A 20,349-nucleotide genomic window follows, 5' to 3' on the forward strand; every position below is an offset into this window, starting at 1 on the left:
AAGCGCACTAGAAACAATAGTGCCGTCACTCAGACAGAGCGGAGCTCCAAAGCAAGACGTGCACTGTTTCGGTATGGCATAGAAGTAAGAGAGCAAATAACGATGTTAAAGGTATTTTACGTATGCAGACGCTCGCAAGAGTCTTGGGCCACAATGTGATAAGCCATTGTTTTTGTGGTAGCCCTTACGCTGCTGCATTAAGGGATATTTATAGATAAAGAAAGACAGAATGATTGCGGCAGAGAAGTGAATGGGTTTATATTTAAAGGCATCGGAATTCTGAGTGCCGCATTAAAATAAAAACGATTCTAAAGTGGAATGTCATATTTTAGGAGCCTACTTTAATAAGGACCAATAAAATATAAATAGTCATATTTTTTTCGACGTTTGCACAAGTCTTACAAATAGGTATTATATGCTGAAAACCCAAAAAATGGTACTCTCGACGGAAAAGTTCAGGAGGAATAATCTCGCTTTGAAAAACAGAGTTCTTACAAAAATTTAAGGTGATCTTTTTTGATCTTAAAACACTTTATCCCAGTGTGTTATATTACAGTCGCCTTGAAAATTATGGACTTCCTGGTAAGGACGCTAGGACTTCTTTTCTTAAGCTCTCATCATTGTCGTGATAGACAACATTATTAGAAGCGACACATTTAAAACGACACAGAGTATTAATATTAATTTTTCTTTTTATTTCTGTTACAAAAAAGCCGCATTATTTACAAAAACAAAACACAATAACAATAATATTAGCTCTTAACACCTGCAACCACGTCGGCGATACGCTCCAAGCTTTTAGAATTTAGTGACATGAAGTTTTATTGCCGGTTTATTGTACTTTCACAGCGCGCTCAAAGAATTTCTTCAGAATGCTGATGAAACTGCGGACGCGTGCCACAAGAGAAGTAATAATTGCATGGCGTTGCATTCCGATAGATCAAAAGAGCCCACACTTGAGACATACCCAGTAGAGATAGCTAAAATTAAGAACAAATTGGATGTGGAATTTAATGGTTTCCTTAACGGTAAAAAAAAATATAATTTTTGTATGGCGGATGCATATCCTCTCGCAATACTTAATTAGGGCTAATCGTATACTAGTTTAGAGAACCTAGGAAATGCCTAACACTTACAGCCGAGAGCTATGTTGCCTCTCGAGGATCTGATGAACAAATAATGGATGGAAAAAACCCTTATTAATTTAAGAAAACCTCAATATTCCACCAGGGTTTTACAAGTGGTAGATGATGTGTAAGTGCTTTTATTATTTTCTTTATTGTTACAGTTGTATTTGTTAATATTTTTTATCATAGTTGTAGTGTGTCATACCGCAAGTAATTCTCGGAAAACAACAGCTACTTGGTACCCCGGTATACGTACATGTGCGTGTGGAGGCATGGCCCACTGGAGCCTCTACTGCAGCCAGAGTGTCACTAAGCTTCCATGTGCCTTGGTTTGTGTGTTCGCCGCACAAAGCCATGAACGAGTTATTGTACGAGCATAAACTTTAATCATTCATCACGCGACTGAATGGTTAATTCCACGCTGTTGTTGTTGTAATGTTGCAGTTGCATTTTCCATGCTTAAACAGCGGAACACACATCGGTTCAAAGTGATACGGCAAATGTATGTACATACATTTCATTTGTCAACTTGTGGATATGCCAATTAAAAGAGCTCATAGAAATTTATAAAGATGTCATAAACGATGATATTCACGACCCACATAAATATCAGCTTGTTTTCGTTTTTCTACCTCCTTTTTCCGCAGCAGAAACTGTCAGCGCAATTAAAATAAACCACCTGGATAACTTCCAAATTAATAAATACTTCGTGATAACGCCACGAACTATATATTTGGATATTATTGGAACTCTATATGAATAGATGATAGAATAGATCTTCGGATACCATTCATAGAATAGTTAAGTTTTGAATATAAACACGAGATCCTTAAAAAAGCAAATTACTTCGGACTTACAAGCTCATCCCAATGAGGAATACACCATAACCGGGTTTTCTGAAACTATAGGAAGCTTGGAAAACAAGGAAAAAATAGTATTACTTTAGCTAAATGCAGGTAATGATCGAACGATCATAGTCAAAATTTTGGATTTTGATAAGATGGTTGCTCCTAAAAAGATCGTTTTATACTTCAGAGTTGCTCAAAGTCTTTTTCCTTCCACCATTACTTCAAAAATATATCTTATGAGGGTCGTATGAAAAGTCAACTGACCGAGTCTGACAACTGCGATACGAGTGAGAAAATGAGCGTTTGGAAGCCAATTACATTAAGTTAAAAAATTTTACTAATACGCTCATATTTCCGAAACTATTCAACGGATCAACTTCAAATTTTCGGAAAATATTGCGTAGTCGAAAAATTCTTTTCGTATTTTGTCAATATAGGTCTTTGCAGTTGTATATCTCCAGTGCTACCAATCACATTGTGTCATACCAAATAGTGTTGGAAAGGTGAGATTTTAATCTTTATTTAACCAAAAAATTAATTAAATTCGGTGAAGTTAAAAAAAAAAAGTTACAGCTGTTCAAAACTGGTTGAAAATAATGAAGAAGTTTGCTATATTTTGAAAAGGAAAGAATGCCACACAAGCCAATGGATGAAATTCGTGAAGCACAATAATGGTTCGCTCGCTTCCGTTCTGGAAATTTCGATAACTAACCATCACATCACTATAGAACATTCATAATCAAACGGTTTTGAACCATGGCTACAAAAAAAGTTCACATGTATTGTCTGACCTTGCACCATCGGACTATGATTTGTTTCAGAACTCCCTTAATGGAGTAAATTTGATTTCAAGAGAAGACTATGAAAATAATGTCTCCAACGGAAAACAAAGTTGGTCGACAAAAAGGGTACATATTTGGTATTTGCTAACACGAAAATACTTTTTCGACTACTCTATATTTATATACCACTTTTACATTATAAGCCTCTCGCGTACCTAAATGTAAACTTAAGCTCTCCTGAAGAGCGTACATACTCTGTTCCATAACCGCCTGAGAGCCGGAACGCCGGTAACTGACCAACATTTTTTCTGCATAAATCGATGAAATGTACAAAAATGGAAACGAGACCTCTAAGCCGATTTAGCACTGTACCGCCATTTCGCTATTTGACAGACATTTTTACTTTCATTTGAACTGTGTGAAAAATTCGAAAACGAAATAAAGAAGCCTCGAGCTTCGCTTCGCACAGCTCAGTGTATGTGCTTGTTGCAACGGGTGCAATAGCTTAGGAGGGCAGTGCACAATTCTATTAATTCTACCCTCATTAGCGTAAAGCCTACGAGAAGCCATACGTGGTTTGACTTATAGATGATGACAGCAGGCAATTCTTCTTCGCTAATCGAAATGTGTGGTGAAATGGCGGGCAGTCAGAAGGTGGAAGCGATGTTGCCAATGCACCACTAAGCCGGTCTGAAGGAGGTTAATCATGGCAGTTCAGGGGGGAGTTCCTTCAACTCTTGTGGCGCACACAAATGAATTATTTGTTTTTTAGAGAAAATTTTGCCAGTAAAAGTGAATGCGGCTAATTGAGAATTTTAATGAAAAAGAAATGCAACAAAAATCATTTAAGCCAAACACAAATTATTACATACTTACATACAAACATACGTAATTGCACAAATATTTAAGCGCGTGTTTTTTGCTCATGTGTATATCTTTAAGTGTGCTGTCGGAATTATTAAAAAAAAAACGAAATTTATGAAATGCTGCCGCAGCAGACCAAAGAAATCAAGCTTCATGCAAAATTAATTACACTCATGGCGATTTTTAAAGAGGCAAGCCAAAAGAAAAACACTTACAACACCAACGCGCAAGTTGCAATTCGAGTGACAATCGCCATTTTATTTTATTATGCCCAACGTCAATGTATTTTATGCGTATTCTGCAATAGTTTTCAAAGTTCGACGCTTCTGTATTTTAGTGTAGTGTATAAAAAACAAAAAGCTACATATAATCTCAGAGCGAACATCCTTGGAGAGTGCTTCTCCAAGAGTTTTGATCAAACAGGTGACTATAGCACCTTTTGACCTATAATTAATTAATATACGGGTGATTCGGTCGAATTTTTTCAAGTTAATTTTTGTGTTATAGTCCCAATTAAATTCACAATAAACTGATTTTTTTCCAAAACCGTCCTTATAGTTCCATTTGTATCAAATTCGACGCTACAACGATAGATGGCGCGATGGTCGAGTCATTGTCACGCTGCTGAAAAATTTAGTGTACTCGATGCCAAACCGTATTTTTGAAGTTATAAATAAAAATGGAGGACCAATAAATTATTAAAAATTAAATAAATGTAGCCCTATTAAAAATTAAGTTGATGCGTTTAAACGAATATGTGCCTGTTTTTGCTATTTGATTTAAAATGCAACRATTTAAATATAACAACAACAACAAAAGTGGGGATTTGCACTCAATACGAATTTCCGTTAGTTTAACAAACAATATGAGAGAGAATTTGTTGTAATTAGTGCAATGAAAAGAAAGAGAGAAGTTAGCAAAATTAAAACTAAGAGTGCGTTTATACGTATATGTGTCACTGTATATTATGAAATAGCAAAATATCCCGAGGAAATATGGCAATATTTTTTCATAAACAAAAATTACAGGCGCTCCTATACCTTAGCTCCCCTACCGGTTTTGCAAAGAAACTCTGAATTGAGAAAAAGTTTCGGTTGAAAGCAATTAAAGTATATTCATATTGTAGCAATGTACTTAACTGAAATGAAAATTATTACGCGATGCGATGCGATTTGATGATAAGAGGCAGTCATTATTACAATGGCTGCGAAGTGACAGAGCTTGCAATAAAAATATCCAATAACTGCAAAACGCGAATACCTGTAGCTTCGGCAGCAGGCGAATGTCACCAACTGAAATTTTACGATATTTTCTCATATACATACATACAAATGTACATACATCAATATGCAGGTATTTTTGTACGAATGTAGCTTCCCTGTGCAGCCGACTGACACGGCACGAAGATAAGATATGAATGCAGAAAATGAAAACGAAAACCAAAATTAATTTAAAAATGCAAAAGAAAATCATACAAAAGAGGAAATTTATTACTATTATTTTTTCAAATAGTAAATTTTCTTTCATGTAATCAACATAATATTGAGCGAAATAACTTGGATGCAAGGACAATTTTCATAATCCCTAAATAGATCTAAATAGACTGGAAAGGGTTTCAAAAAAGCTTCCAGCTCGTTTAAATATATGTTGCATTTTGTCTAAGACACCGCGTTGTTGTCGCAGCGGAAAAAAACATCCCTGAAGAAATTCGGGGGAAATTCGGGTTACGTAGACCCGACTGTCGCGGAATGAGTGGTGGTCTTATTCTCATTATCGGCATGGAAATTTCGACCGGACAGTGAATTTTGACGACTGCGAGTTTTTAACCTCTGGGACAGCAAATATTAGTGCAGAGTTATTCACTTGTTGTTGTTGTTGTTATAATAGGTACTTAGTGACCGTTAGGATGGCAAGGGTTAGCCAAGTTGTCGTCGATGTCATCTAACGTATTATTTCAACGGGGTAGGACCAAAGCGAAAAGGGTTTTAGATGAGTGGGGTTAATGGTTGCAAAGAGGAAGCCAGAGTCATGCGGAGGCTCACTGCCTGCAAGACATATCTATATTAGACAGATGTCGGGGTCTGTTCTGGATAAGTAGGAGTTAAACCTGCTACAGATCCAGAACGAAGTTTCGCAAGGGTCACTCTCGGTTGCGTCCGAAGTCTGGTCGGCGTATTGTTCGATGTCGTCGACGCAATTGAGGAATGACCTCGTGATGTGCTTAGGAGACAGTTGGGCTCCAGTAGGAGTGATTTCTGCGATTTTAGCAGTAACTGCCTGAAGACGAGTTCATTATGCCTCTTAACTGGGAGCATATCGGCCTCCTGCCAAAGTTGCGAGTGCAGTGATCTGACTAGTCTGAAGCTTCTTCATCTGCGTGCCACTGTATGCAGGCTACCATATTGGTGCGGCGTAGTTGAGAACCAGCCAACCGATTGCTTTGTAAGTTGCCAACAACGTTTGTTTGTTCCTTGTGCTGCCGGCGAGCGACTTCAAGATGAATCTTTTTTTTTTATAACTGAATAAGTTCGATTATTATAATTATATCTACGACGGTCAAAATAATAATATAGCTATGCGATTATCTAGTGGCAATGACCAACGCAGCAAACAAGCAATCGAACGGTAACAAACAACACAAACCGATAAAGTCAACATATGTATGTTGAATAAAGAAATTATGCGCCAACAGCAATGGGAGCAAAGTGGCAACACAGAAAAAATCGGCGTGAATTGGATGAAAGCGGTGCAATTGCAATATGTTTTGCTGCATTTGTAGCAATCAAACCGTTTCAACGCGAATCGCTGCAACGGCAAATGCAATTGCAACAATAACAACGACAACACATTTCCGCGGTCAATAACTTGACTGCTGCTCAGCAAAACCGCGGGAAACACACACATGTTATATACAAGCATAAGTCACTTTAAAAGCTTATTCGTACAGTTGTATATGTATGTGTGTGTGTGTGTGTGTGTGTGTGTGTGTAGACATGTTGGCATCTTTCTATTAGCAAGTATTCGCAATCAGTATTTGGTGCAAGGAAATTTCGTTCCGTGCAACGGAGAGTTTGAACTCTTCGCATTCGTTAAAGTCAATATTCGCTCGTCGGGCCTTCAATGGAATGGCTAAAAGTCACCAACGCCAGTGCTTTTGAGACAGATGTGTGCAGGCGACTCTTTAAAGCTGAAGCTCACAGAGCATCTGCAGCTAATTGCTTGGCGCGTCGCGTTGCAACTGGGAATAGTTGCGGTGATTAGGCCGCCCCTGTTGCCGCTTTCATCACCATTTTCCCTACCGCAGCCGTCACTGTTGATGCTCCTGTTTTTTTCCGGCCTTGTTGTGGTTGCGCATTGATTCTGCCTCTACGAAGCAAGTGCAAAAAACGGAGCAACAGCTGAGGATTTAAGCTGATCACTTGCAGCTTCCAACGGTGCTTTTTGCGGCAGTTTTGTGTTGCACGTTTTCAAAAGTACACAGTACAGATACAGATACATTATTACATATATTAGATAGTCGAAAAAGTTGTTTCGTATTCTGTCAATAGATGTCTTTACAGTCGTATATCTTCTGTGCTGCCAATCACATTGTATCATACCATATAGTGTTGGAAAGCTTCAATTAACAAAGTAAATAAATTTGGGGGGGAAATGAAAAAAAATTGAAGTAGAAATACGAAACGACTTTTTCGACTAGCAATATAATTAGAGGACAACACAGATGGGAAGGAAAACGAAATTTACACTAGGTATACATTTAGTTGGTCTGAATATTTGATATGATTTTTCAAAATCGTATGCAACATTAAATACATATGTACATATCGTCACCTGAAATGCAAAATAACGTAACATTTTCGGAAATTTACAGTGTCATTCATGCAACACGAAACAAAATGGAACATGAGTGAAACAAAATTTTTATATTGGTTAAAACTGGTTTATATCTGACCGCAGAACCTGAAAATGTTGAACATATGTATGTAATTTGAAGTAGTGGTGCGTAATCAATAAGACACTCAATGTTGAATTTTTTGATGATACGTTATTTTGCATTTCAGCTGCCGACATATGCCATACGATCAGATATATGTATATATATATGTATGTAGTGGGATTTAGCAGTAAAACTATTTAACCATCCGATCAAATATAATCCGGGCTGGCAAAACAAAAAATATTTTAATGGAAACTTCCTGCTTTTAAGCCAAATCAGCATGCTAATGTCGGGTTCTCACATTAGGAGAGTTTCGATGACTTTAAAAACTTCACTGAACGCCTTGTGCTACTCAAACACTTGTATAGGTGATAAAGTAGACTCCCTAAAACATCCCGGACAAAACTTTTGCGTCATAAAGTAACAATAAATGACATACTGAGGTCCAACATAAAAAATGTTGTGTCAATAAATTTTTTTGTCGATTCCGTTTTCGCACGAGATTTAATTGAACTAGTCCGAGACAAATTTTTTCAGATGGACATAGTTTCTGAGCGAAAGTTTTTGCGACACACTGTATTGCAATATACATACATAAGTGGTTAAATAGCACCTATTTATAAGAATTTTTCCTTGCATCTGTTGTGTATGCATGTATGAATGCTTATAACCTTAAATCAATTTTTTGAAAATGTTAAAACATAGAGCTTATTAGACTAGAATTCGTAACCCTGAAAGACTGCAAAGAAATTGGTAGCAAAATTCGAAATAAAACCTAATTCTACAATTTCTTAACCCAACATTGTTAAAGTGAATTTATAAAAAAAGTAAAAAAAAGAAAGATACCACAACAACTAGTCACCCTGTATTATACTGCGGCAATAGCAAGTTGCAACTTGTTGCTGCTTGTCAACGACCAACATTTATGACTTCGTCCCAGTTTCCAATGTTGCAAGAACCCGCATTTGCATGTAATGAGACCGGATTACTTAGGATGTACCCCGCAACTGAATGTGCTAAATATTTTTTAAGCATTACAGTTCGAATACGACTACATAGTATAAAACCTGTAACCGTAGCAGCGGAAAGACTTCGCCATAATCCAAATATGGATGAGTATACACTTATTTATGTACAAACCAACATTCGCGCAAAAGTGGGCATTTACCAAAACCTGATCTAATTGACTGAAACCGCTTCAGTTCGTTTTTTTCTTTAAACATACTCATGCGTAGAGGGTATAAAAACATCCCTGTGGTCATGACAACTGGAGCTACTGATTTGCAAAGTCCAATCATATGCCTATACACACACGTACGTAGTTGAAAACCGAAATCATTAAACGAGGTAAACCAGCCGGCCAGTAACAGTCGCACCGTGGCAGGCATTGACCGCTGAAAGAATATCGGATTTGATCAGACCTCATTGGAGTGAAGTGAAAAACGCATAACAAAATTCAATGAGTAAAATAACAATCATGGAAAAACAAAAACTTAAAAGATTTCTTGTCGCGGCTCAAGTGCTCAGCATGCAAACAAAAAAGGAAGAACAAGCAGTATCTCTCTTACTCAGCGGCAACAATCGAGCAACCTACTCTCGGTCATTATCATTGTTGATAAAAAAAATTTAAAACTGGTTTCAATGTTCGCTAAATTGAAATTTGAAATTTTAGCGGAATTCTGCGAAATATTTTGAAAACTTTCATTGACTGCGTTGCTTTTGCGTATCAAGTAACCACAGGGATAAAACGATTTGTATTTGATTGTAAATATATATGTATGTATATATGTGCATCTGATGAGCAAATAAAATGAGCTTAACATATTGGTTGTTGACCTAGAGGAATTGAAAATGTTTAACCGACTAACTTCTTTTTTTATAATATAATACGAATTAGAGATCCAGAGCAGACAATTTGGACAAATTTTGGAGCTGCGAAATTCTCATAGCAGACTATCAAACAATAATAACTTTTACTCGTAAGGTTTATATTTATTGATATCGGTTTATTAAATATTTCAATATTACAAAGCAATTTAAAAACGTGTATCAATATGAAATATTTAAAGAATGCATGCCTTGAAAGTTAATTCACCGAATTAGGAATTTTATCCGACCTGGGTTTGTCTAATCATGGTTGTTTTAAACTGCTAATCCAAGAGCAAAAATAACATTCTTGCACTCATCATTTTCCTACACATATTTGAATAAAATCGCAACAATGAAAACGTATAAAAAAAAATTTTCAAAGTTAATTTAAAAAATTACATTTAGCTATAAAAAATACGCACACAAAGCATACATTTTCGAGTATGTTTCCATATTTCGATATGAATTCTTTGGTTAATCTATTCTTTTGTTTGTGAATTCTTCAAAATTATTGTCTATCAGAGTAAATATTTACACTTTCTTTATAAAAGGCAAAATTTAAGTTTTGAAATACCTCGTATTAAGAAAGGTGCAAAAAACACTAATAAACAATATACGTATGAGTACATAAGTACGTACATATGTATATATCGTAATCGGTAAGACGGCAAACGAAGTCAACATAACCCGGTCCATGACTGATAGGGTTGGTATTGTGGATGGAGAAACAAAACTGTTGATAGTGTCTGTGTTAACTTTACAAATTAAATATGTAAGGAAACTAAGTAAATAACTTCCTTTTACGTAACATACTCGCTTAATTCACTTTCTTACCTGATAATATGAATCCGCCATGGTATCAATCGACTTCGAATGATGTGAAAACGTTGCTTCGAGGATTATCTGTATTATAAGTTGCTTTCTTTCTTTTTTAAATGTTGAAATTTGCTACAACTTGCAAAACTAAAGCAATGAGAACACTGTTTATATAAACTACGAAACAAAAGAATAATAAAGAGTTATGCACTTTCAGATATCAAAATTGTCTTGTTAATTTTTCGGACACTGAAAACTTATTAAATTCGTTGTTTAATTATTTTTTAAGAGCTGTCAATATTTATAATTTATTTAACGTTCATGATTATGATACTTCAGGTTTAAAACAAAATAGTAAGCAATTGCGGAATTTCACAATCTTTAAAGTTCATACACACATTGACTAGTTATACGTTTCATTCATAGGCCCGACAGGAAGCTGGAATTAAAATAAAAACATTTTTCTAAATTATCACATTTCAATTGGAAGTTACAAAATATGTATGTTTTTATTTAATTAATTTTTCTTGAACATCATACTAGCATATATTCTACGTCAAAGTATCTAGTGATACAACTGCAAACGCGGGTTTCGGTAATTGATGCAAATTACATTTTACTGAGGTTTTAATTGAAATGATGAAATATGCTATGTGATGGCAATAAAAACCATTGCAATAAGAGATGATGTATGTATGTCCAATGCACAATGGGATAAGCGTTTAGGTATTATATGTATATAAATGTGTCCATATATATACAACTTTGGATATCTAATGCACCACTTTATTAAAAAATTGAAAGAACAAATAGGTAAACAGAAAACTTTGGCGCAATTGTAAAATTTACATGCAACGGTAAATTCATTTGTAATTATTTTTATTAATACTCAAGATATAATTTCTACCAAATATACTACTCTAAACATTTGTTAAAATCGAAGCAACACGATGTAAACATCTTACACATTTTAATTTTGTTCATTATCTACATATGTTTATTGGCAGGTATTAAAAGCATGTGCAATTTAGAATTACCTTTTGAACACTTTTATAACAAGACACCTGCAGTGTGTGGTTTTCACAAGTTATAAACTTCACACCAAAAAATAGATATTGAATTGAATGCATAAATGGTACATTTAAGTAATTGCAAGTTTCACACAATTTTAATGACCACACATTCAGCCAGGCTTCGTGCAGTACGGACAGTAAATGTATCCCTATTTTAGATGCAAATTACATCCTATAAATTTATAGACTACCAGAATATTAAATTTTTTTATTTTACTTGCACACCCCAGCCTCCTTTCAAAACCCGTAATGGCAAATTCTTTTCACTTCGCAATTATTTCACCTCACATTTGTATCCGAACTTTTTTACGATTGTATTTGATAAATTCAGTTTGCTTTGTCGAAACAAACTACAAAGCCGTGTTAAATTGTATAAAAGTAAACGCGAAAACTTTATTAAATTCAATCAAAAATAATAAATTTTAAATAGAAAATAAAATATTAAGCAAAGCAGCTCAACAACCGACAACCAAATTATTCTCGCTTCGTTTCGCCGCAAACGAAGGCATGCAGTGCTGCCAACAAACTAATTATCTCGATGTTACCCCTTTTTTCAAATTGGAAATATGCCTGCTACATTTGTGTGATAAATGCATTATTTGAGTAAACAAATAATTATGCTGGACACCTGAAATATATCGTTTGCCTTAAACATCTTAATTGCATTAGGCAATCATCTATACGAGAGGATTTGTAGTGCTTTATGAACTCGGAATAATTAATAATTTATTGAAGTAATGGCAACTTCCTTTCAATGCAGCGAATTGAAAAGATGCTTATTTTATATTAACCCTGAGCTGTAACGTAGAAAATATTTGAATTAAATAATTATAATTGTTTCAAAATACAAGTAACAAATGACCTGTGTTCAGAAATTGACCCTTCCAATAGTAAAGTCTCGCCAAATTAGTTTAGAAATATTTTAATAAGTTTAAGATTTATAAAGTTTTAATTACTGAATATTTATTTTTATTATTTCATTTTAAACTGCGGGTTTCTTCGGTAGGGAACCAAAAGCCGATATTACAGTACCTTTGGTTCCGGTAACTGTGGTGGTTAGTGTTGGCGGAATAGGTTTAACGGATGCTGCTGGTTGATCCCACTTTGATTTTCTAAAAATCATTTAATCATGTCATTAATAAAGTGTTAAATTTCAGATTATATATTTACCGTCTCTTAGCTTCTTCTTCGACTTTTCGAGCTAACGCCGTCGCTTGTTCTATTTTATCTGTGTCCTTGCGTTCCTTTTGTCGTTTGAGCATTCCATTTTTTTGAATACGGGCCAATTCCTCATAGTAACTTTCTGGACCCCATTGTAATGGATCATAAATTTCAGGTGGATAATTGGTGCCAAACTCATTTATGTCGCAATATTGTATCAGTTTTTCATATATACTCGGATTACGAAATTCCTTGCGTCCCTGTATAACACGATTCATGTCCATATTGGTTGTTTCCATCTTGTCATATAAATGTTTTATTTTATCAACTAATTCAACTGAAGGCTTTCCTTTGGGCTCTGGAGGTAACGAAAATCCATAGTGGGCATATTTACTCAGTTTGTCAACTTTTTTTGGTGATTTTGTGTCATTGGCCAAATCATTATTTTCGTCAACTTCCATTTGCACACTGTTTGTGGTATCTCTTGATGTTTGTGCATTACTATGAGAGCTAGTTTCATCGTTTTCACCTTCTTCTTCTGAGGGATTACTTGATTCTGATGATGTACTTTCCTCTTCATCATCATCCGATATTACTGTGTCATCCTGATAACTAACTAATCGGCGCACTGACTTCTTACGTTTTCTGCGTTTATTTTCTTTTTGTTTAGGCGACTTTTCTATTATTATTTTTTCTTCCTTTGGACTCGGTTGTTTTGGAATAATAACCTATAAGATGTGAAGAATCAAGATGAAATATACACAAATGTTTTATAGAGCGAGTTTCGTGGTTTACCTGAGATGCTTGCGAATTTGTTGAATCTGGGCTTTCTTCCTCCACTTCGCCCTCATTTTCAGAATCTGTGTACTGTGCAGTTAGGCTTTGTAAAGCTTTGCTCATTTCTAATTTTTAATGAATATTAAGTGAAATAATATATATTACTGATATTATGAGTTGAAAAAGTGTTTTCTAATGAACTGTCAAAAAATCAGCTGTCGAGCATTTATATCGCCCACCTCTGAACAACCCCTTCAATCTCACTGAACAAAACTCGTTATGACGTTTCTATACGGAGCAAGAAAAGGTTTAAAGTTAAAAAAACTGCACAGTGAAGAGAATAGTTCAATCAGTTAACGTTTTTTAGTAACTCCTAAATATTATGTCGATAATAATGATTAAATCGTAATATTCACTTATTTACATATTTCATGTGTAAATTATATTTTGGATGAGATATTGTATCAGCATATGTTTAAATTTTTGTATGTACACAATTAAAAGTCAACATCAGTAACAGCTGTATAATAAGAGGTATTCGGTAAACTTTATTGACGTTGCACTTCTTTACTACATATTTTTTGGTCTTATTTTTCAAGGAAAATATAAGTATATTCTCAATTATGATAACCTCAACTGAAGATCCCCAAAATGAGGATAGAATACAAAAACGTGTAAATAAAATACTTGAAACCAGGTTGGAAACCGATAAGGTAAGTAAGTGTAGTAGTTGCTATCTTCGCAAACAAATACATGTATAAATTTTCGTCAACAGGATACATTGGATGCTTTGAGTAATCTCTCTAATTTCTTCGTTGAAAACACTTTACAAAATAGGCGAAATCTACGCAGTGAAATCGAACGACGCACTGTTGGCATAAATGAGAGTTTTCTCCAAGCTTTTCGGGAAGTAAAAAATACCCTTGACACAGTATGCGAAGACTTAGACGCTATGGCTAAATCGGTACAGACTATGAAATGCAATTTGGAATCTTCTAAAGCGTTAACACATGACTTGATTAGTCAAACTAATTCGTTGCAAACTGAACGTGAACATCTACAAGTGGACCAACAAATAGCAGAAGCTTTTCTTGCGCGCTTCCAACTAACTGTGCCGGAACATCAAATTTTATATGGCACCACAAAAGATGCACAAATCGTTCCTGAATTTTTCACTGTCCTCAACCGCGTACAAAGCATTCATGCCGATTGCCGCGTACTAATGCAATGTGGCTATCAAACAGCTGCTTTAGAAATTATGGAAGAGATGACGTTACATCAAGAGGGCGCCTTTGAACGACTATATCGATGGACCCAGAATCATTGCCGAAATTTGGAAAATAATGAAATCGGCTCTTTAGTCATTGAGGCTATGAACAGACTCCAAGATCGACCAGTTCTTTTCAAGTATGCATACTATAAGTTTTAAAAGAGATTATAATACTAAAGTTACACTTATTTTTGCCTTCAGATATGTAGTTGATGAATACGCTATTGTTCGGCGGGCCGTGCTGGTTCGACTATTTATCGAAGCTTTGACCGAAGGTGGCGCAAATGGCACTCTAAAGCCTATTGAATTACATGCCCATGATCCAAAACGTTATATAGGCGACATGTTTGCCTGGTTGCATCAGGCGATACCGAACGAGAAAGAAAATTTATCGCTGCTCCTAAAAAAATGTGATAAAAATGGTAGTGACAATCGTGCAATTCTTCTTTAATCTATATAAAATGAAATGATTTTTCCATTTACTGCAGATTTATCGGAGCAAACGCAAACCGCGCTAGCCTACATAGCCGATGGTGTATGCCACCCCTTAAAAGTGCGTGTGGAAACAATACTGACATCAGAAAAGGACACCATTGTTTTGTTTGCGATTTCCAACCTGCTCCGATTTTACCAGCAAATTATCAAACAGGTTAATTCCCTGACTCATACTTTTTTTTTTGTTTTTAATATTACCATTTTTTAACGCTCGTTTAGGTCGTTAAAGGTGGAACACTGGAGCAAACGCTAATTGATTTGCAAAAGTCTAGTGAAGATATATATTTGAATTCTCTTTCCAATCAAGTCCGCAGTATTTTACAAAGACCAGCTAGTGCCAGCTTGGGCATTGAACCTCCGCAGCGAGATTTGGTGCCACCAATGAGTGTGGGCCGGTTACTAAATATGCTCAAAGAAATACTATCGGTAGCGACCATGGTTGATGGTCGGCAAACTGATATTACGAAGATCGTATCCTGCGTAATCGATCCTTTGTTGCAATCCGTGCAAGAGTCTGCCTCACACTTGCCAACAATCGACATGGCTGTATACCTATTAAATTGCCTCTATCACATGCAAAGTTCCCTCGCAGTATATGAATACATGGACGAGCGTGTAGAGCGCCTGCAGGCACAATCAGATGCTCAAATTGACACACTAATTTCGGAACAAGCATCATCCCTGGTAGCGAATTTAAATTTGGGTCCCATCTACACCATACTACAGAGTAACCAAACTAAGATTGAGACAAATCTTTTGAAAATATTCATGAACAAAATGGATGCTTTCTTGGAAATGCCAGAGATGCTGCTTCTGCCGCAAGTGCAATTGCTAATGTCCAGTGCGCATCGTAATACAGTACGCAAGCGAGCTTTCAATGTAATCGTTGCCATATACAAGCAAATCTATGACCGTGTTCATGATCCAGCCAATGGGTTTGAGAACCCAGATGCTGTTTTTAATAAAACTCCCGATCAGGTTGGAAAGATATTGGCTGTTTAGTGTATTTCTATAGTACCGCTTAATTATTAAATATTATTAATACTTAAACAATATTAATATAAAAAACTAGGTAATACTTTTCAATTATGAGTTTTACTGAATACAACGGCTTAATCTTCCTGTGTTTACTTTGACACTGCTGTTATTCAAAGTAAATCACAAGCTCATATATGTACGTGCAGCCATGCAAGAGCATATAACATACAAATGTAGATTAATTATACTTTCACGTATGGACATATGTACATATATAAAAACAAGTACGTATGTAAATCGTTTGTAATTGGCACACGCCTTCATGTCGGTCGCCAAGATTGAGTCAACTCAATTTCTTTTATTGTCGCTCTTTTATTATTTTGTTATTGTGATTTTCCTTTGGGCTACTGCGGACAACAATGGCGCAAATAAGAATCGAATGACGAAACGAAGGCGAACGCAAAAGTGCTGCCGAAATAAAGAGGCTGTGTGTAGCCGTCCCTTAACTATTAGTATAATTGTTACTTTGTTAGCCGCCGCCGGTCCATAACGTGCTCGATAAAATTCTTCGCATTCGCGACACGTTCTTATCATTGCAGAAAAGAAGATAAACATTAAACTAGAGGAATTTGTGTTGGTTTTGCGCTCCTCAAAAATGAATAATAAGAGAATGATTGCGCAAACCTAATTGAGTTTTAATGATCTCGTGTAAGTAAAAAACATGAAGTGTCTAAGCAAACAATGTTTTTTTAAGAATTCTTTATATTTAAAGTATGTACAAACAGCTTCTTATTTTTGACTGCTGATGACGTGCTAATATCTATTTTTAAACAGTTTTTTTTTTTATATGTTAACTGAAATGTTGTTTTGCGCGATAAAAAGAGGAAGTGTGATTTTTGATTGTTTATAGGCGCCCCAAGTGAAATTCAGAATGTTATGTGTTTGCCTAGGAAATTATTTAAACCTCCCTAGCCAGTTCGCGCTGTGTTTGTGTGTTGGAGTTCATTAATAGTTGAAGCAAAAGAAATAAAGTTAGACTATCTTACGAAGATAATCCACCTTAATGATTCGTTTTGAGAACCAAATATCACGTTTGGACACGAGCATCTAGCTTAGCTTTAGCCAAACAAATTATTATTAAATACACGTAAGATCCAATACATAGCAACAAATAAATTGCCGAAAAATAATTACATATATATTAATGTCTGCACGTATGTATGTAAGTTATATTGGATCATTGATGTTTGACACCTTGTAACCTGGGCTCCTCCGTTTTGATGGCAGTTCAATGGCAAGCGCATTACGACATAGTCATGGTGGATCGTTGGAATAGTTCGAGCGTTAAAGCACTCAAAAATGCCGGTAAGGATTTATTTCCCACTAATTGGCTCTCTATAAATGGCTTCAGGGTAATTGAATAGGGAGTCTCGAGCATGTCTAAAGCATTATTCGATTCATTCAAGCGGAAGTTGAGATAATCATCAGGGCTTTCTGCATACATACTCGATAGCCTAAATTAAAAAAAAAAAAACAAATGTAAGTCATAAAATAAACCATTAGAATCAAATAAATTATGTTCAGAATCATTCATAAAGTTTTCGTCACTCACTTGTAGTTTGTGTTCAGCCCCAATCTGTCAACTCGATAGCCAAAGAGTAAATAACAAACTTCCCGAAATTCCATACTTGCGGACTTGTAGCACTCCTTCATCTTCTTCATTTTAGAATTGGTAGCTTCAAGTTCGGCGCGCAATTGATTCATTTCTTTGATATTAATGGTCATGTTTGTTGTGTCATTCATACGCGCCTGTGTGACTTCATTGTCTTCCTCTAATTTCTTATTACGCCGCTTTAAGCGTTCGATCTGAATTTCATTTTTAAGAATTAAACTAAGAGTAGTAAATAATCAAATACTATTTATATTTACCTCTGCCTGTAATTTTTCAATTAAATTATTGGAGTTTTCGTATGCCTCAGCCGCGGGGTTTTGCGCCAAGTGCACCACTTTGAATTTGCCCACATTGAAGTCTCCTTTCAAGCAACGATGCTCCAGTTCTAATTCCAATTCCTCTTTACGACGTCGCAAACGCTCATTTTCTAATCTCATCGTATCCAATTCTTTCTTAATGTGTTCATAGGTTTCAGTGCTGATGACATTTTCAATGGACTGATCGGCAACGGGTAGTTGTTTTGCGTTGGTCAACTCTTTTTCCAAATTGTTGCACATGTCTTTGTAGCCTACCAAAGTCTTTTCTAGCATATCTAATCTTGAACGCAATTGTACATCGCCATTACCACTATCTGCAGCATGATTAGCGTTGGAGACTGAAACATTTTAATATATTTAATTTTGTATTTGGTATATTGAATATTATTCTTACATGTGAGATCCTTTTCGAAATTTTCCAGCAGTTGTTTGTAACAGTCACGTTCTTTAGATACCAAAAACAATTTGCGCTGTATGCGTTCCTTGAAATTTTTATGCCTTTTCAGCGCCACGTTGAGTTCTTCTATGTTCTTAACATATATTTCACATTTCTAGAAGTATAAAATTCGTTGAGTTAGTAAATCTTTAGAATGGGATGTTATAAAATCACGCCTTATGTACCTGTTTATAATCCAACAAATCCGATTTGATGGACTTGGTTTCAGATTGCGTGTTTCGTTTTTCGCTTATCATTATTATGTCATTTTGTAGTAACTGCTCAATTCGTGATCGCAGAGCCATCGGGCTGACCAGCATGTTAGGCAGACAATGGTCCTGTGCAACTTTGATCCAGTCTTTGAGTTCTTGTTCCATATGTGAGAGTTTTACTTGGAGAGCCACGGCTTCATTGCGGCCACCCTCCTCACGTGCTAAACGATTCTTTAAATCATGCACTTGCTCCTCTAATAACAGTTTGTTACCAAGCAACTCCTGTAGATTTTTGTTATTTGTGCGTAAACGTTCGAGTTCTTTGTCCATGTCTGGTATGCTCAATAAACGGGTTTGTGATTTCTAACGTAAAAAAAAAAAAAGCTGTTATAATAATTTGAAATCAACATTTTGTTATTATTACCTTTGTTATTTCTTTCCAATCTTCATAAGACGCTATTTGGTACTCCAGTTCTTTAATGCGTGAGTTGGCCACTTCCAGTTCTTGCTGTTCTTTTTCGTGTTCGATTTTGAGAGTTTCGTAAGACGATGAATGTTGTTTGTACTCGTTGAGTACGCTTTTTAAATTGGTCATTTCATCGGTTAATAATTGCAGCTCCTAAAAATTATTTTTTTATTTTATTTTTATTTTGGTTGAATATGGTAAGTATAATATTTACCATTTCTAGTTTATCTACATGTCGGCGGTATTCGCTTAATTCATTCTCCATGCTATTTTGCATTTGCCGTGAGTGATCTTCAATTTCTAATTTATCTCGTTGAAGTTTATGCAATTCCTCCTCATATCGATGTTTTAGTTGTGTCAGTTCTCGCTGAGTTCGCAAAAGCTCTTGTTTGGCCCCATGTTCACGTTTGCGCACAACTTGTAAGTGTTTCTCGACGTCCTGAACTTTATTAGCAGAGAAGTCACACTGTTTCTTCAACTCCGTTACTTTACTCTCATAAAGCGTTTCTACTTCGGCTCTCAGTTTGTGTTGCCGCTCAATTTCTGTCTTTAACTTAGAAATCTATTGAAAATGTAAATAAAATAATTAGAATTATACAAACTTATAAAAGGCGATAAGCAATCTTACCCGCGACTTGGCTTCAATTAAATCAGCTTTAATTCTACGTGTTTCCCAAGGACTCGGTGGAATGCTGGTTACAGAGGAATTGCTATTGTCACAACTGGTATTGGAGGTATCGTGGCGTCGTTTCTTGGGTACTGTAATGAACTATTTTATAAATATATCCCAAAATATAAAGTAATATAGTTTCACTCACAAGTACCAGAATCATTAAAGGAATCGGTTAGATATTCGAAACTAAGCTTTTTTGGCGCTGAATGGGTCATACTATCATTGAATTTTTCCATTATTTTATCAAAATTTGACTTAATGTTCTCCATTTTGGCAACTGCGGTTTAATTTACGCTATCCACAGAAGTTTTTTCTTTATATATGGTTCACTTTTACGATCAGTTGTATTTATGTTTTGTATAAATTGAAAAAGTATATGAGCGTATTTTAGTATTTTTTTTTTTTTTTGGAAACAATCGCAATAAATTGAACAAAACACCAAAACTATTCACAAATTTTAGACAAGCCGCTTTACGTTCTTGCTTCTGTTAAATGTCTATTCGCTTGTGTAGTAAAATCTGACATTTCTTTTATGTTGACATTCGTGCTTATGCCGTTCATACACGTCCGCCCCAG

General features: G+C 35.5%; 5 protein-coding genes across 10 annotated transcripts in view; 2 read left to right on the forward strand and 3 right to left on the reverse strand.

The window, feature by feature from the left end:
- Positions 1 to 11,805, reverse strand: part of LOC108974501 (serine/threonine-protein kinase N) — a 61,929-nt gene extending 50,124 nt beyond the window's left edge. Inside the window, exons 1-3 of one of the 5 annotated variants that reach the window (XM_018942369.1) lie at positions 11,281 to 11,805; positions 10,642 to 10,682; positions 10,262 to 10,420 (exon numbers count right to left, since the gene is read on the reverse strand). In XM_018942369.1, coding sequence (XP_018797914.1) covers positions 10,262 to 10,282 — 21 coding nt within the window. In that variant the 5' untranslated portion in view covers positions 10,283 to 10,420; positions 10,642 to 10,682; positions 11,281 to 11,805. Of the gene's footprint in view, positions 1 to 10,261; positions 10,683 to 11,280 lie in introns of all 5 variants that reach the window. The other 4 variants (XM_018942372.1, XM_018942371.1, XM_018942370.1 and 1 more) reach the window with 4 other exon arrangements.
- A 448-nt stretch (positions 11,806 to 12,253) lies between these two features.
- On the reverse strand, positions 12,254 to 13,436 carry LOC108974488 (SAP30-binding protein). The gene is made up of 3 exons (XM_018942348.1): positions 13,273 to 13,436; positions 12,487 to 13,205; positions 12,254 to 12,428 (listed from the first exon to the last, which is right to left on the reverse strand). Exons 1-3 carry the CDS (start codon positions 13,375 to 13,377, stop codon positions 12,299 to 12,301), a joined length of 954 nt encoding a protein of 317 aa, XP_018797893.1. The 5' UTR covers positions 13,378 to 13,436; the 3' UTR covers positions 12,254 to 12,298.
- A 163-nt stretch (positions 13,437 to 13,599) lies between these two features.
- On the forward strand, positions 13,600 to 16,105 carry LOC108974519 (conserved oligomeric Golgi complex subunit 6). Of its 2 annotated transcripts, XM_018942413.1 has the most exons (6): positions 13,600 to 13,788; positions 13,854 to 13,967; positions 14,030 to 14,661; positions 14,726 to 14,946; positions 15,013 to 15,173; positions 15,239 to 16,105. In XM_018942413.1, exons 2-6 carry the CDS (start codon positions 13,878 to 13,880, stop codon positions 16,019 to 16,021), a joined length of 1,887 nt encoding a protein of 628 aa, XP_018797958.1. In that variant the 5' UTR covers positions 13,600 to 13,788; positions 13,854 to 13,877; the 3' UTR covers positions 16,022 to 16,105. The 2 variants fall into 2 exon arrangements, with proteins under 2 accessions (XP_018797958.1, XP_018797957.1); XM_018942412.1 differs by lacking the exon at positions 13,600 to 13,788 and having other exon boundaries at positions 13,802 to 13,967.
- Positions 16,106 to 16,196: 91 nt separating this feature from the next.
- LOC108974473 overlaps positions 16,197 to 20,349 on the forward strand; it is a 49,514-nt gene continuing 45,361 nt past the window's right edge. The window contains exon 1 of the mRNA XM_018942328.1: positions 16,197 to 16,705. The gene's annotated coding sequence lies outside the window, so the exon portion shown is untranslated. The remainder of the gene's footprint in view (positions 16,706 to 20,349) is intronic.
- LOC108974518 (mitotic spindle assembly checkpoint protein MAD1) lies at positions 16,945 to 20,042 on the reverse strand. Its single transcript, XM_018942411.1, has 9 exons — positions 19,919 to 20,042; positions 19,729 to 19,859; positions 19,315 to 19,662; positions 19,059 to 19,253; positions 18,608 to 18,997; positions 18,381 to 18,537; positions 17,927 to 18,324; positions 17,610 to 17,863; positions 16,945 to 17,511 (listed from the first exon to the last, which is right to left on the reverse strand). The coding sequence occupies exons 1-9, from the start codon at positions 20,040 to 20,042 to the stop codon at positions 17,301 to 17,303; spliced, it is 2,208 nt and encodes a 735-aa protein (XP_018797956.1). The 3' UTR covers positions 16,945 to 17,300.

This window comes from Bactrocera latifrons, unplaced genomic scaffold (genome assembly GCF_001853355.1).
Source record: "Bactrocera latifrons isolate USDA-ARS-PBARC rearing strain unplaced genomic scaffold, ASM185335v1 scaffold_56, whole genome shotgun sequence".
In the NCBI taxonomy this organism is placed as follows: Eukaryota; Metazoa; Arthropoda; class Insecta; order Diptera; family Tephritidae; genus Bactrocera; species Bactrocera latifrons.

Excerpts from the sequence above, each read along its gene's own strand:
- LOC108974488 (XM_018942348.1), bottom strand. The coding sequence starts at position 13,377 with ATGAGCAAAGCTTTACAAAGCCTAACTGCACAGTACACAGATTCTGAA. Across the intron at positions 13,206-13,272 it reads CAAATTCGCAAGCATCTCAG|GTTATTATTCCAAAACAACC; the intron begins GTAAACCACGAA and ends CACATCTTATAG. Across the intron at positions 12,429-12,486 it reads GAAGAAGAAGCTAAGAGACG|AAAATCAAAGTGGGATCAAC; the intron begins GTAAATATATAA and ends AATGATTTTTAG.
- LOC108974519 (XM_018942413.1), top strand. The coding sequence starts at position 13,878 with ATGATAACCTCAACTGAAGATCCCCAAAATGAGGATAGAATACAAAAA. Across the intron at positions 14,662-14,725 it reads GATCGACCAGTTCTTTTCAA|ATATGTAGTTGATGAATACG; the intron begins GTATGCATACTA and ends TTTTGCCTTCAG. Across the intron at positions 15,174-15,238 it reads ACCAGCAAATTATCAAACAG|GTCGTTAAAGGTGGAACACT; the intron begins GTTAATTCCCTG and ends ACGCTCGTTTAG.
- LOC108974518 (XM_018942411.1), bottom strand. The coding sequence starts at position 20,042 with ATGGAGAACATTAAGTCAAATTTTGATAAAATAATGGAAAAATTCAAT. Across the intron at positions 19,860-19,918 it reads CTTTAATGATTCTGGTACTT|TACCCAAGAAACGACGCCAC; the intron begins GTGAGTGAAACT and ends AGTTCATTACAG. Across the intron at positions 18,538-18,607 it reads ATTTGTTGGATTATAAACAG|AAATGTGAAATATATGTTAA; the intron begins GTACATAAGGCG and ends TTATACTTCTAG.